At 49.3% G+C, this 13,453-nt stretch overlaps 1 protein-coding gene across 3 annotated transcripts; it reads left to right on the plus strand.

The window, feature by feature from the left end:
- The first annotated feature begins 107 nt into the window (after positions 1–107).
- On the plus strand, positions 108–13,431 carry CRAT (carnitine O-acetyltransferase). 3 transcript variants are annotated; one of them, XM_079323968.1, is made up of 15 exons: positions 108–265; positions 2,057–2,159; positions 3,290–3,553; positions 3,986–4,104; positions 6,170–6,223; positions 7,096–7,261; positions 7,821–7,995; positions 8,439–8,617; positions 9,591–9,691; positions 9,879–9,998; positions 10,490–10,612; positions 10,742–10,877; positions 11,318–11,380; positions 11,865–12,002; positions 12,544–13,431. In XM_079323968.1, the coding sequence occupies exons 1-15, from the start codon at positions 123–125 to the stop codon at positions 12,757–12,759; spliced, it is 2,100 nt and encodes a 699-aa protein (XP_079180094.1). In that variant the 5' UTR covers positions 108–122; the 3' UTR covers positions 12,760–13,431. The 3 variants fall into 3 exon arrangements, with proteins under 3 accessions (XP_079180094.1, XP_079180095.1, XP_079180096.1); XM_079323970.1 differs by having other exon boundaries at positions 137–265; positions 2,068–2,159; XM_079323969.1 differs by lacking the exon at positions 2,057–2,159 and having other exon boundaries at positions 131–265.
- Positions 13,432–13,453: the final 22 nt, after the last annotated feature.

Below are 13,453 nucleotides of genomic sequence, written 5' to 3' on the forward strand. Positions count from 1 at the left end.
CGAGAGAGGAGACCTTCTCACCATCTCCGAGGGGGAGGCAGCGGAGAAAAGGGCCGCAACACGGCTCCGACACCGGCCGCGGCGCCCCCTCCGCTCAAAGCATCACTCTGCCCTTCTCAAAGATGGCAACGCGGGCTTCGCCCCACTCCAAGATGGCGGCGAGGGAGCCCCGCCCCGGGGCGGCGGAGCGGCGGCCGGGGTGTCCTTGCGGCGGGCCCGGGGCTCGGGGCGCGGGATCATGCTCGCCTTGGTGGCCAGAGCTGCGGTAAGCGCGACAGCGGGAGCGGCAGCTCCGCCGGGACCGGCCGGGGACGGGGTGCGAGGTGGCGGCCGGACGGCTCGAGGGTCCCTGCAGCGGGCAGGGTGCGGGGTGGGCGGGCGGCGAGCCCGAGTCCGTGCGGGGCCTTTGGCGGCGGTGCCGCTGTCGGGTCCGGCCGGGCCCGGTGCCGCTTGTCCCGGGAGCGGGGCGCGGACCCTGCCGAAGTCAGTCCCCGTCACCCGCTGGCTCCTTCCCGTGCCCGGCGGCAGCGCACGGTGCAGCTGCCCGGGCTGGAGATCCCAGAACTGCACAATCCCAGAACTGTCAGGGATCTCTGGAGATCGCCCTGTCCAACCCCCCTGCCACGGCAGGGTCACCTGGGGCAAGTGACACAGGAACGTGTCCAGCTGGGTTTGGAATGTCTCCGGAGAGGGAGACATCCCTGGGCACTAGGGCACAGTGCTCTGCCATCCTCAGTGTAAAAAAGTTATTCCTCACGTTGAGGGCAGACTTCTTGTGTTTTAGTTTATGGCCATTGCTCCCTCTCCTGTCACTGCACACCCTGAAGAGAGTCTGGCACCACCCTCCTGACGCCCACCTCGATGATATTTATATAGATTGTCGAGATTCCCTGTCAGCCTCCTCTTCTTCAGATTAAACAGGACAAACTCCCACAGCCTCTCACTCTGCTCATACGAGAGATTCTCAAGTCCCTTAATTATCTTTGTCCTCCTGTGGACCCTCTCCAGCAGTGCCTTGTCTGTCTTGTACTGAGATGTCCAGCTGGGCCTGATTTAAAAATAAAAGACAAACCCCTGACATCCTGACACTCAATGCTGTGGCTGTGCTAAGAATCAGCTATGAAATTCCTCCTGACCCCAGCAGGTGGATTTCCTTTCCCACCAGCTTTGCAGGTTCTGGAAAAGGTTCTTTGCTGTGTTGGAACGTGGCTCGGCAGCAATGCCAGCCCACAGGCTGGCCCTGTCTGCACACCCTGCTCCACTGGTGTTCCTTGTGCTGCTTTGTGTGGAGCTTGTGGGGCTGTCCCCTCTATTTGCTGTCAGCTGCCTCCTCAGCTCTGAACACTGTTCCTCCTCCCACCAAATGCTTGAGTTTAACCCCAAACCAAACAAGCAGGGGACAGAAAAGAGGAAGATAAATGCATTCCACGTTTTTACATACAGTGGCTTCCAGGGGTTTGTTTTGGGATTTTCATTGTTACCACATGGAAAATCTGCAGCTGTTTGTTTGGAATCATCATACTGTATTCAAGCTGTGCAGACTGTGCTTGTCTGCCCCTCAATTCCTTAGACAGACACGAAGGAGGGGCTGATATTCCTTGTGACTGCATGGCACCCTCATTGTTCTGCTGTGGAGATACTTTTCGGCTGTTTATTTTTTTAAGACTGAGTTGACAACCCAGAACTGCCCAAAGTCTCATGGACGGGGAGTGAGGGCAGTTAAGGTACTGTCCATGGTGCCACCTCCAGGACACAAACTGGGGTCTCTCCTGCCTGATGTCCAGGTATCTCTCCCAACAGCCACAGTAGTTTCATGGTCCAGGCAAAGGCTGAAGGAACAACATCCCCACTTCTGCAGTAGCTGGAGCTCAGAGCTCGGCAGAGAGAGGCTCTAGCCAGGCATCGATCAGCTGCCCGGAGGGCACCTGCAGGGCAGTGTCGCAACCCGATGTTCTGATAATGCCTGTCCCGTGCCGGGGCTGTGCCAGCCCTCGAGCCCTCTGATGGGAGCAGTCATGTGGCAGTTGGCTAATGAGGTGACGCCCTGCACGGGCAGCACATTGTCAGGTGGAAGAGGAGACCCACACAGGCCGAGGGAGAGCTTTACGGGCTTTTCTGTCCTACCAGCCATGGATAGGAAGCAGAAGCAAGCAGAGAAGGTACAGTATGCCCAAGCTGCTGTGATCAACACTTTTCATTTCCTCCTAGTCCCACTCTTCTTCTATGCTTCAGTAATTCCTCCTCTTGTTGTTTTTCTGATTCCTTCTCCAAACCTCAATCTCACAGCTCTTCCCAGATCCCACAAAGACCAAACTGCCCAAAAACAGGGCAGTTTCTGGGGGGCTTTGTCATCTTGTAGATTTAGCTCTTTCTTCTCTGTGCTTAACTGCTGGAAGGAGGTGTGGGGACAGCTATTTTCTCGTTGCTGTGGAAGTCAAGGGAATGTTTTCCGTGGCTTTGCATTCTCAGTACACTGACAATGCAAAGTCCAGAGTCCTGCAGGAGTGTCTGATTCAGTAGATCCATGGGAGAGGGAGGTGCAGAGGGAACTGGAAACCTTGAGAGTACTATTGAAACATCTTCAAGCTGAAGAATGCCCAACCCTGTTCATCCAAAAGGATGTTGTTATTCTTTTTGGGGAAAACTGGTGAGTTGATTTCCTGGTGAATGCTTGGGTTTGCTGTCTTATGTTTCTCCAGACAGGGAAGTGGTTGGTGCTTTCTAAGGCTTTTGCTCCCACATGACCCAGTTGGATGTCAGGAGGCTTTTGGCATCACCCACAGTTTCCTGAATAGACAGAGAAGAGCCATTTTATTCTGCCCCAAACTTAGCTAAATTCTTTCTGCTGTAAGCCAAAAATGTAGTTTGGTTTGACACAAGGGTTCTGCTTCGTAGCCTTACACTTTTGTAAGAAATAATTAAAGTTTCTGATAGTACATAACTTGATTGCTTTTTTTCACAACTGTTTTCCCACTTACCATGGGATGGAAGGGTTTGACTTTGTCCATCACATGGAGACTCTCAGCTGGAAGGTGTCGAGAGAGTGGGGAGACGTGTCATCATCCCAGCAGCATTTTCTCTGAGGAGCTGAGAATAGATATCTTGGGAGATGGAGTTTCTCTTCCACAGCTTTCCTGGATGTCCTGCACCCTCTCCAGCACACAACATGCTCTGCTCCCAGGCTGGGACACCCATGTGCCCGCAGAGAGGCTGGGATGGAGAGCCCTAGATCCAGGTTCTTTGCTGCCTCAGGGGAGTTTTGTCTCGACACTTGCTCTGTGCTTTGCAGGCCAGGCCCCGTGGCCTGCTGAAGCAGGCAGCTCTGAGGAAGATCCCGGGCAGACTGCAGCTGCACCAGGAGGCGCTGCCCTGCCTGCCGGTGCCGCCGCTGCAGCAGACCCTGGAGCGGTACCTGCTGGCCCTGCAGCCCATCGTCAGCCCCGAGGAGCTGAGCCACACCCAGCAGCTGGTGGCTGAGTTCCGCAAGCCGGGCGGCGTCGGGGAGAGGCTGCAGAAAGGCCTGGAGAGAAGAGCCAAGAAAACAGAGAACTGGGTAGGTCAGGGCTCTGGCCCCAGCTCTGGGGGGGAGGGTGGAAGGCTGATGTGCATCTCTTCCCTGTGCTTTAATGGCATCACCTTCTTGACCAGTTTGCTGCTGGTCTCTCCAAGCTGTGCAAACTCCTCACCAGGGCTTGGGTGAGCAGAACAGGGAGTCTGGCCCTTCCTGTGGCTGCTGAAGGCTTGAATCTGTCAGCATCACACAGCTGTCCCAAAAAGCTGAAAGCAACCTTCTGCTCAAGCCCTGCACCAAAAGCCCTCTGTGCCTTGCTCAAATCCTCCTTTCCCCTTCTACCTGCATAGTACACACCCCAAACACTTTGTTTGCAAAGTGTGGGACAGAACTGGGGGCAGGATGCTGAGTGCCATCAGCCAGGCTTGGGTTGGACAGCAGCAACTCCCTGCATGTTTTCTTTCTTCATCCCAGCTCTCAGACTGGTGGCTGAAGACAGCTTACCTGGAATATCGCCTGCCAGTTGTGGTCCACTCCAGCCCAGGTGTGGTTTTACCTAAGCAGGATTTTCTGGATCGACAAGGGCAGCTCAGGTAAAATCCTTTTCTACCTTCCCTTAGGTTATAGGTGGGATGAGCTTTCTGTGCTCAACAGGGATGAGGGTATTAAAGCAGATTGGGAATGAGTAAATACAATGTGGTCCCCTGATCTGTGCTGTAAGGGCAAGGTTGCCAGGTGTAAAGAAACTCCTGGTTGCACCTGACTAAATATTTAATCATGGGACAAAACCAGAGAGTCTAGTGGTTCAGTTATTAAACAGGGACTGAGAAACTACATTTAGGTCTTTGCTCAAGCAGAGATCTTCACTGCAAAATAGTCCCATCGCTGGTTGGAGACATTGTGAGGATGTACTGGAGGCACTGTGATTGTGTGTGCAGTTATAAGAGGCATAGAAAGTAGCCCAGGCTATAAAGGAGATCACCCAGAAATGCCTCTGGAGTTTGCTTGTTTATAGGAATGGGAGAGCCTGACAGAGACTGTCCCCTATTGTCATTCATGGTTTGGGAAACTTCACAGTGACCAACCTTTCCACTCCAAGCTTTTGCTTGCAATCAGACCCTTCCATGCCTTCCCTTCCTCGTGGGCTCCTTTTAATTTTTAACCACCACTAGGAGAATGTTTTGAATCCACCTGCAAAACTTTAGCACCGACCTTTATGCAGTTACCTTTGCCACAGTTACCAGTCAGCACTACCCTGGCAGATCAAAAGCACCAGGGGATCAATGGGAGCAAATCCTCCCTCCCACCCCCCGATACACCTGAGCAGAGGATTAGCCTTACAACAGTGCAAGAGTACACAAATATCCTGAAAGCTCTCTGTCATATTATTCACTCTTAAGTTTCCAAATGATCTGGGGCACTGCAAGTGCCCAACCAGTGGAATTCAGCAGCTGTGTAAGAAGGTTGGCTTCTGTGTGAAATACAATCTAAATATGTGTTTGGGTAGTTTGTGGCTGCATAAAGAAGTTTGACACTGCAGCTTGAAACTAAAGCTTCTAAAAGCAGAAGGCAAATTTGGAAAGTGGTGGTTTTTTACTCCTTAACCTGGCAAAACTGCTGGCTGAAAACAAGTCAACCAACCTCTCCCATCTCCTCAAGCCCAAGCTCTGCTTCCAGGCTGTTCATTCTCTGGAAAGGAACACAGACTCTCTCACTGGTGTTTCCCTCATGTTTTGCAAAAAGGCTGTGAAATTTTCATTGAAAACTACTTTGTAGAATGTCTCATTTCACAGAACCCTTAGGTTCTTGGAGTTATGTGCTTTGATCTTTCCCAGGAATGGGCAGGCTGAGCCAATCTCAAGGATACTGCCTGCAAATGCCAAATGTTGGCACCACCTCACTCAGGCAACACAACCTCCTGTCCCAGTGACCTCCTGCCTCCTTTCTCCAGGGACAGGTGGGAGCTCCCATGTCAGAGAAGGCCAATCTGTCACTTACAGCTAAGCAGCTTGATGTGGCTTGTCACAGCCCTGCTGGGAGCTGGCTTTGGCAGTGTTTATGTTGATTCTGGTAAACACAATACCTCAGTGTCCACATGCAGTACAGCTGCTTTGTTTCCAAGACCTCAATACCAGAGGAAGGTTCTCTGGAGCTGTATTAGCAGCAGGATGTTCCCTGGGGTAGGAACTCAGTCAGCAGTGATATCTTGGATGCAAGGGAGAAACAGCTGCATCTTGGCATGACACTACAAGGTGGCCCCTAGCCAGGGAAAGGCAGAAATCCCCTTCTCTTGGTGCTGTTTTAATGCTGAGAATCAGAACTCAGATGTGATAAAATTGTAACACATCAGTAGCAAACACTGCTGTTAGAGGGTCATTAATGCATGACTGAATCCTGCTTTCTTGCAAGCTGTCCAGAGTTCCTTGGCTGTATAGTAACACACATAAAAAAAAGAAAGTGCCACATGGTACTTGGACTATCCAGCAATCTCAAATCACAGCTGAGAGTGGTGAATCAGAGATGGGCACAACAGGGGCTTGGCAGAAATGCTGAGCTTTCAAGGAGCAGAGAACAGCTCTGCTAATCCTCCTCAGCTCATCCCTCAGCCCCAGACAGTCTCTGCTTGATCTCAGCTTGTTACATTTGGTATTTTTCCAGGTTTGCAGCCAAGCTGATCGAGGGTATCCTGGATTTCAAGAGCATGATTGACAAGTGAGTTACTGACCCTCCTGAAAGCTCACACCTTCCTTAATGTCAGAGAGGCTGAGTCCATAAATCTCCCACAAAGAAAGGCAGGAGATGACAGTACATATTTGAAAAGACATACTGTAATCCCCAGCACTGCTCACTGCCACAGTCCCCTCCAGTGGAAAAAAGCAAACTTACTCTTCTGTCTTCACGTTCCTTGTTTACCTTAATGCTTTCATTGGCATGGGAACATGCTTGGAGGGAGAGAGCACGACTGACATCCCATGGAGCTTTGCACTTCTGTTTGCTCTCAGGGCCAAGCTACCGCTCAGGCAGCAGGAATTTGATTCTCCAGTTTTGGGTTCCTGGTGTTTCTCATCTGCCAGCTAGATGGGACAAGCTTTAGAGAAATTTGTTCCTCCCTTACCCTTTCTTTTTCAGTCATCAGCAAATCTCTGCTGGACATGCCTTATTTAAGGCCCAAAAATATGTTTACCAACATCAACAGTCAAAGTTCAGACTAGTTGGAATATGACTGCAAAAGGGAGTGATTGAGCCCTGCCTAGTTCATGAATCATATCAGCACATCAGACACTCATCACTCAGAACTACAGCCATGGAGTAGGTCCAGAGATCTGATTCTCTGATGTCACAGAAAGGACTGTTTTTTCCCCTTCCCAAATGAAAAGCCAGCAAACAGACATTTTTTGTAGCCTTACTAAGAAAGTTGATAGGAATGGGGAAGGACAGCCCCTTTTTTATGCCACCAACACCTTGAGGTTTTGAGTGAGTGAGTGAAGCTGCAGGGCTGAGCCTGTGACCTGTGTAGGGAGCACAGGCTTGCTCACACTGATTTGTTCTCTCTCTCCTTCCTCCTCACCTTGCTGTGTCTCCAGTGAGACCCTTCCAGTGGAGTACATGGGTGGGAAGCCCCTCTGTATGAACCAGTACTACCAGATCCTCTCATCCTGCCGCATTCCCGGGCCCAAGCGGGACTCCATTGTCAACTATGCCAAGGGCAAAAAGCAATCCAGACACATCACAGTCGTTCACAACTTCCAGGTAAGGCAACTGCTGGGCTTTCAGGGTTTGTTGAGGTGCAGGTGTCCCTTTTGCTAGCTGTTATCCAGAGGAAAGGGAATAACAAAGTCTCTGCCCACAAGGTTTGCCTCACTAGGGATTTGTTTCTGCTCCCTTTATCTTTGGCCAGCAGCAGAATTGCCATGTCTAAGCAACAGACTAGAGACAGGAAAATACTGTCTTCCTCTGTTTCTTGTCCCTGTAATTCCTTTCTCTCAAAGCCCAGAGACCATGTCTGCAACTAAAAACTGAAAGTGGAAATTGGATAACAAACCCTCCCACTGCAACTTAGTCTCAGAAACAGGAATTCTTCATTGGTCCTTGTTACCATGGCTTCATAAAATCAGGACTGTATTTATGCCCTGCAAGAGAAGCTGGACTTGGTTCTCTCAATTCTCAGCATCCTTCAAAGGTCTTGCAAGCTGAGTTCTTCAGCCAGGTCTTACCTTCTCAAAGTGGCTGTTCCCAGTTTCTGGAGCTGGACAATAATTACCTTCTTTCATGTTCTGTCTCTGTCCTTGTCCACTCTTCTCACCTTCAGTTCTTTGAGCTGGATGTTTACAACAGTGATGGATCTCCCCTTACTGCTGACCAGCTCTTCATTCAGCTGGAGAAGATTTGGAACACCTCCCTCCAAACAAACAAAGAACCTATTGGGATCCTCACCACCAACCACCGAAACAGCTGGGCAAAAGCCTACAACAACCTCCTGAAAGGTCTGTAGAGCCCCTAGCACACAAGTGCCAAGGAACACTGCACATCCTTGAGTAACAAACCTCCTCACTATGCTCTGCTCAATTCTTTATTTTGGAAGCTTGTTTTGGACAGATAAACATGAGCTTTCCACCTTAAAGATGTAATCATTGCCATCTATTGTAATTTTCGGGTTGGAAGGTACAGATTCAAAGTGTGAAGTTCAGTGAAATCCCAGAATTTGTTGCCTTGCAAATGGGTAGGATGTAAGAAAAGTGGAAAAAGGAAGGTGAATGCAGCATATTCACACGTAACAACCCAGCTGGCTGCAATTTTAACAGCTGTGTACACCCCCACTGAGGTACAGTGGGAACCCAACACTGCATCCTTCACACCCACTCTTTCAAACTTCCATCTCCTTCCAGCGACACAACTCCCTCTTACTCAGGGTTTATTTCTCTCCCAGACAAGACCAACAAGGAGTCGGTGCGAGCCATTGAGAGGAGCATCTGCACCGTGTGCCTGGACGGGGCCATGCCCCGGGTGTCTGAGGACATCTACAAGAGCCGCGTGGCCGCGCAGATGCTGCACGGCGGCGGCAGCCGCTTCAACAGCGGCAACCGCTGGTTCGACAAAACCCTGCAGGTAAGAACTGCTGCTGCAAAGGTGCCCAAGAGGTGCCTCTTGAGGTGCTTGCTGAGACTACAAAAGTCCAAAAAATCCCAGGAAACTTTTGCACTCTCATGTTAAGAGTGGAAAAACAAGGGAGACTAGGAGTAGTGTGAGATCTTGTGGTTCCCCCTGCAGTCACCAGCACTCGTTGCTGCCTCAGGGACTTGTTTCTTTTTCTGCCTCTGCCCACCTTTATTCAGTGCAGCAGGTCTTTGTGTTCCTTATCAATCAATTTTCTGCCTGCGGTGAAAAATGCTTTGTCTGCTCAGAGGCAGCCCAAATGATGGGAGGTCTGTTCCTTGGATCTCCTCCAGGCTAGTCACTTTTCCTGGTTCTGCCAGAAGCTGCCCAATGGCATTTTGTTTTTTGAAACATGCGCTGCCATCCCACAGCATCCCTCTGATCTTTCTCTATTCAGTCTTGTCAAGATCCTTCTACAGCAACTGCTGTTGGAGCTTTTCCTAGTTGGTATATCCTGGCTTGTGGATTGCAGTAATGGTGCTTTAGAGGACTCTTCTCACACCTGCTGAACTCTTCACATTGTTTCCAGGTGTTTTGTTCCCATTTGGAACTCTTCACCAAGGGGATAAAGTTTAGATGTTCCAGCTGATTGAAAAGTAAGGGTAAACCAGCATGTGGCAATGTTGTTCCTGTACTGTGGGTGCATCTCAGTAAATCAGAACCACTGAACCTCTGTATGGCCAAAGCACTGATCATAGCAATATGTCAGGCACACCCTTATCCAGGGAATTTTGCAGAACTGTAACAGTGCTCTCAGATCTTCTGCACCTGCTGAAAGGCTTCCACTGCTGTCCTTCTAAAGGAGACCTTTCAGTGTGCAAGGGCAGGCTCTGATACAGACAGGGAGACACTGAGGTCTCTCAGGGTATCTTCTGCCTCACACACTGCCTGTCTTCAACACTGTCCTCTCGTGCTTCTGTGCCAGTTCATCATTGCTGAAGATGGCTCCTGTGGTCTGGTATATGAGCATGCTCCCTCTGAAGGCCCACCCATCGTTGCTCTTCTGGATCACATTGTGGAGTTCACGTGAGTCCTGCCCCTGCTTTTCCTCAGCATTGGAGATCCCTTATGGCAGTGTGAGGGGTCTGTCAGGCTGTGAGCAGTGTCACAAGGTGTTAGGGAAGATCTCCTGTGCATTTCTATCCAGGCTCTGGCATTCCTAGCTGAGCCTCATGCCAAAGGTCTGGTCAAACAGAACCATTTCTCTGTGCAGGAAGAAACCCGAGGTGGGCAAATCACCCACAGTTCCTCTGCCAATGCCCAAAAAGCTGCGGTTTAACATCACCCCAGAAATCAAGAATGACATAGAGACGGCAAAGCAAAACCTCAACATGTGAGTATGAAGCAGTGGAGAAGTGGGTGGGTGACAGGGAGTAATTCATGTCCCCCTTTGGAGCCTGTCAGTGGTTTAAATGAGGCTTTCCCCACTGCAGTCAGGGAGTTTTCCCAGTGATTTCTGGGCTTAGCAGCATTGAGCTGAGCTGGAAAACACTGCCAGGAGTAAGGTCAGAGGTGCTGGAAAGGGGTTATTACTGATTCATCCTATTAGGTAAGAAAGAACAAGACTTTACTGGATCCAGCAAAGAGTACTGGAGCATAAACACACACGGCCATCTAACCTGGTGAAGATTTTCAGCAGTGGGCAAAAATCCTTACCTGTGTGGTGCTGCCCAAAGAGATCTATGTGTGCTGGAGCTCTCTATCCCTGCATAGGTCAGATCCAGATGGCCTGTTCCCTCTGAGCCTTGTGAAAGCAAATCCATTCCTCTGTGTTACAAGAATGAGCAACAAACAAAGCAACAGCTCCTCTTTCTTTTCTCGTAGAATGGTCGACGATCTGGATATCAAAGTCATGGTCTTTCATCAATTTGGGAAAGGTTTCCCCAAGTCAGAGAAGATAAGCCCTGATGCTTTTATCCAGATGGCCTTGCAGCTGGCATACTACAGGTAACACCTCCCAGAGGTCATTCCTCAACCTCCTCACTGACAGACTCAAACACGTGAGTTTGATGAAGGTGGCCCAGACAAGGCTGTCCCAGGGCAGCCCCACCTGAGCGGTTTCTCCTCCCTGTCCAGGATGTACGGCCACGCCTGTGCCACCTACGAGAGCGCGTCGCTGCGCATGTTCCGCCTGGGCCGCACCGACACCATCCGCTCCGCCTCCGTGGCCTCCCTCAAGTTTGTGCAATCCATGGACAGCCCTGACCGATCGGTGAGGGTCTCAAAGAAATGGAGTAAGAGGAATCCAGAAAAGAGAAAAGCTGCTTATTTGGCTAACCCTGGTTTCAGCTAAAGAGGGCTGCACTCCATATTGAGCTAAACCATAGCTTGCAGTATCTTTACACACCAGGGGTTTGATTTGTCTTTTCTATTACACGTACTGAAAGCCTGGGAAACATCATGTGGATGTTTCTGAGCCCACCAAAAAGTCCTTTGTAAGGCTGTTCAGCTACTCCAACTAAGTTGGAGTGGATTAATTCTATTCACAATTCAGTAATGCTGCCAAACAAAATGATGTAAAAATTAAGTCTATTAAATATAAATGAGTTTCATACAGACACACAAAGCAGAAATGTCCTTCATCCTAGAGAAACAGTCAAAATGAGGTTCTCTGTTCTGCAGAAAAACTGAAACAGATCTGTGTGTTCTCAGGACCAGGAGAAAGCAGACTTGCTGAGGAGAGCTACACAGGCCCACAGGGAATACACAGACATGGTGAGTGTCCTCTGTGCAGCCAGGCTTGGGCTTATCCAGCACATGAAAGAGTTCTGGGAAAACACATCAGTGTGGCTGTTAGTGTTGCAAAGGTCTGACTCTGATCTGACAGTGCTCTATGGCCATAGACTGAATCCTCTCTAGCTGGTGTCACAAGTCTCCCTTGTGCCTAAAGGAGGGAATCAAGTATTACAATAGCTTCATTTCTTACCATCGTTGTTGCTGATGAATGCCAAAGTTGCACAAGGAGCCCTTAAACCAGAGGGAGTCCATGGGCAGGAACTGTAAGGTTGTTTCCACAGGTGTGTTTAGTTTCACAGTCCTTACAGACAAGACTATTGATCTTAGAGGCAAGATCTAGTTTCCTTGTAACTCCAAACATTTAGAAACTTTTTAGAAGTGTTCTTTTCTTTAACCCAGATAAATAGTTTTGCTCACTTGCTGCTGGCCTGGCTTTCATCTGTCCATCCTTGCTCCCCTCCAGGCCATACGGGGCAATGCAATCGACCGGCACCTCCTGGGGCTGAAGCTCCAGGCAATCGAGGACCTGGTGAGCATTCCTGAGCTCTTCATGGACACAGCCTATGCTGTTGCAATGCACTTCAATCTCTCAACCAGCCAGGTACAACTCATCTGAGCCAGAAGCACTCTCTGTTCCTTTTTATGCTTTCCTTCTCCATGTTTCTCTTCAGTTCCTTTGTATTAGAAACTCATCTACATTGTGTCAGAAATTTCTAAGCTGGCTGCCAATCCCATAAAGCTACAGATCTGATCTTACACCTGCCACAATCCCTCACAGACATTTAAAACACTTACATAACCAAAGCCAGGATCACCAAGTGTTTGGTGTCTAAATCCAAGTGAGATCAATGAAGTCAGCAGCCAGAACAGCTTAGTGTTAAGTGCTGTGCACTGATTCTTACTTGTGACTTACTACAAGCTTACCCTGGGGGAAACAGTCCTGTGGAAATGCAGAGGAAAACACATTGCTGCTAAATGGTAGGATCCAGCATGTGTGTGGTGGGAGGTGAGCTTGACCAAAGACCCTTCAAGAGCAGTTTAATGAGATTTATTGAGTTTCTTCTGTTGACAGAGCTGTTTGCATTTGATGGTTTCATTTTTCTCTGACTGGTCAGAAGGTTTTAATCACATTGTCTCCACAGGTCCCAGCCAAGACAGATTGTGTGATGTGTTTTGGTCCCGTGGTTCCAGATGGCTATGGAGTCTGTTACAACCCTATGGAAGAGCACATCAACTTTGCAATTTCAGCCTTCAATAGCTGTGCTGACACAAACGCAGCCCGCATGGCACATTATCTGGAGAAAGCACTGCTAGACATGAGGGTCTTGCTCCAGGCTGCTCCCAAATCCAAACTGTAAGAGGGAAACCCCCCAGTTAAATGGGCTATCCCTGATGCACTGAAGCTCCCAGATCCTCAGAAAATGACTCGGAGAACAGCTTGCCCTGGAACCTATGAAGATATCTACCATTTGTTTTCAGCAAGATGTTATGGAGGGGCCACCTGCAGATATCAGATTCTGTAGTGAGAGGAAACACTGTCTCAAACCAAAGTACAACTGACAGGGCTTCTCCCATCAATGCAAAATGCACCTTCCTGTCCTCAAAGAGGACTCAAATATGATTTTTATGAAAAATACTGTAAGGAAATACAGAAAGCAGTCCTTACCAGTACCTAAATCCATTTGGTGATGAAGGTAGTTCTTGTCCATGAAAAGCAGGGAATGTTTCTTGTATGATAGAACTACTGTAAGACAAGTCTTTTTCCTGGTTTCATCTTCTGGAGAGCATCTTCCCATCCTGACAGAAGATTTTTCTACTGCTCCAGCAAAACTTCATCATCCAACTTCAGCAGGGGGGAGAAGGAAGTTAAGCCAGAGCAGATCCATTATGAGAACACTGCACTACTTAATCCCAGACACTCCAACCAGTACAGGCTTTACAGGAATGTTGCTTCCCCTTGTTCAGGACACTGGGATGGATCTCTTATTACACTGACCCTCTTAACAAGAGAACATGACTTGATAGAAACTAAGGTGATTTTTACTGTTTCAG

The sequence above is a fragment of the Erithacus rubecula genome, assembly GCF_903797595.1.
Source record: "Erithacus rubecula genome assembly, chromosome: 21".
In the NCBI taxonomy this organism is placed as follows: Eukaryota; Metazoa; Chordata; class Aves; order Passeriformes; family Muscicapidae; genus Erithacus; species Erithacus rubecula.

Coding starts and splice junctions, on each gene's coding strand:
- CRAT (XM_079323968.1), top strand. CDS start 123: ATGGCAACGCGGGCTTCGCCCCACTCCAAGATGGCGGCGAGGGAGCCC. Junction 7,262..7,820: donor CAGTCGTTCACAACTTCCAG/GTAAGGCAACTG, acceptor TCTCACCTTCAG/TTCTTTGAGCTGGATGTTTA. Junction 9,692..9,878: donor GATCACATTGTGGAGTTCAC/GTGAGTCCTGCC, acceptor TTCTCTGTGCAG/GAAGAAACCCGAGGTGGGCA.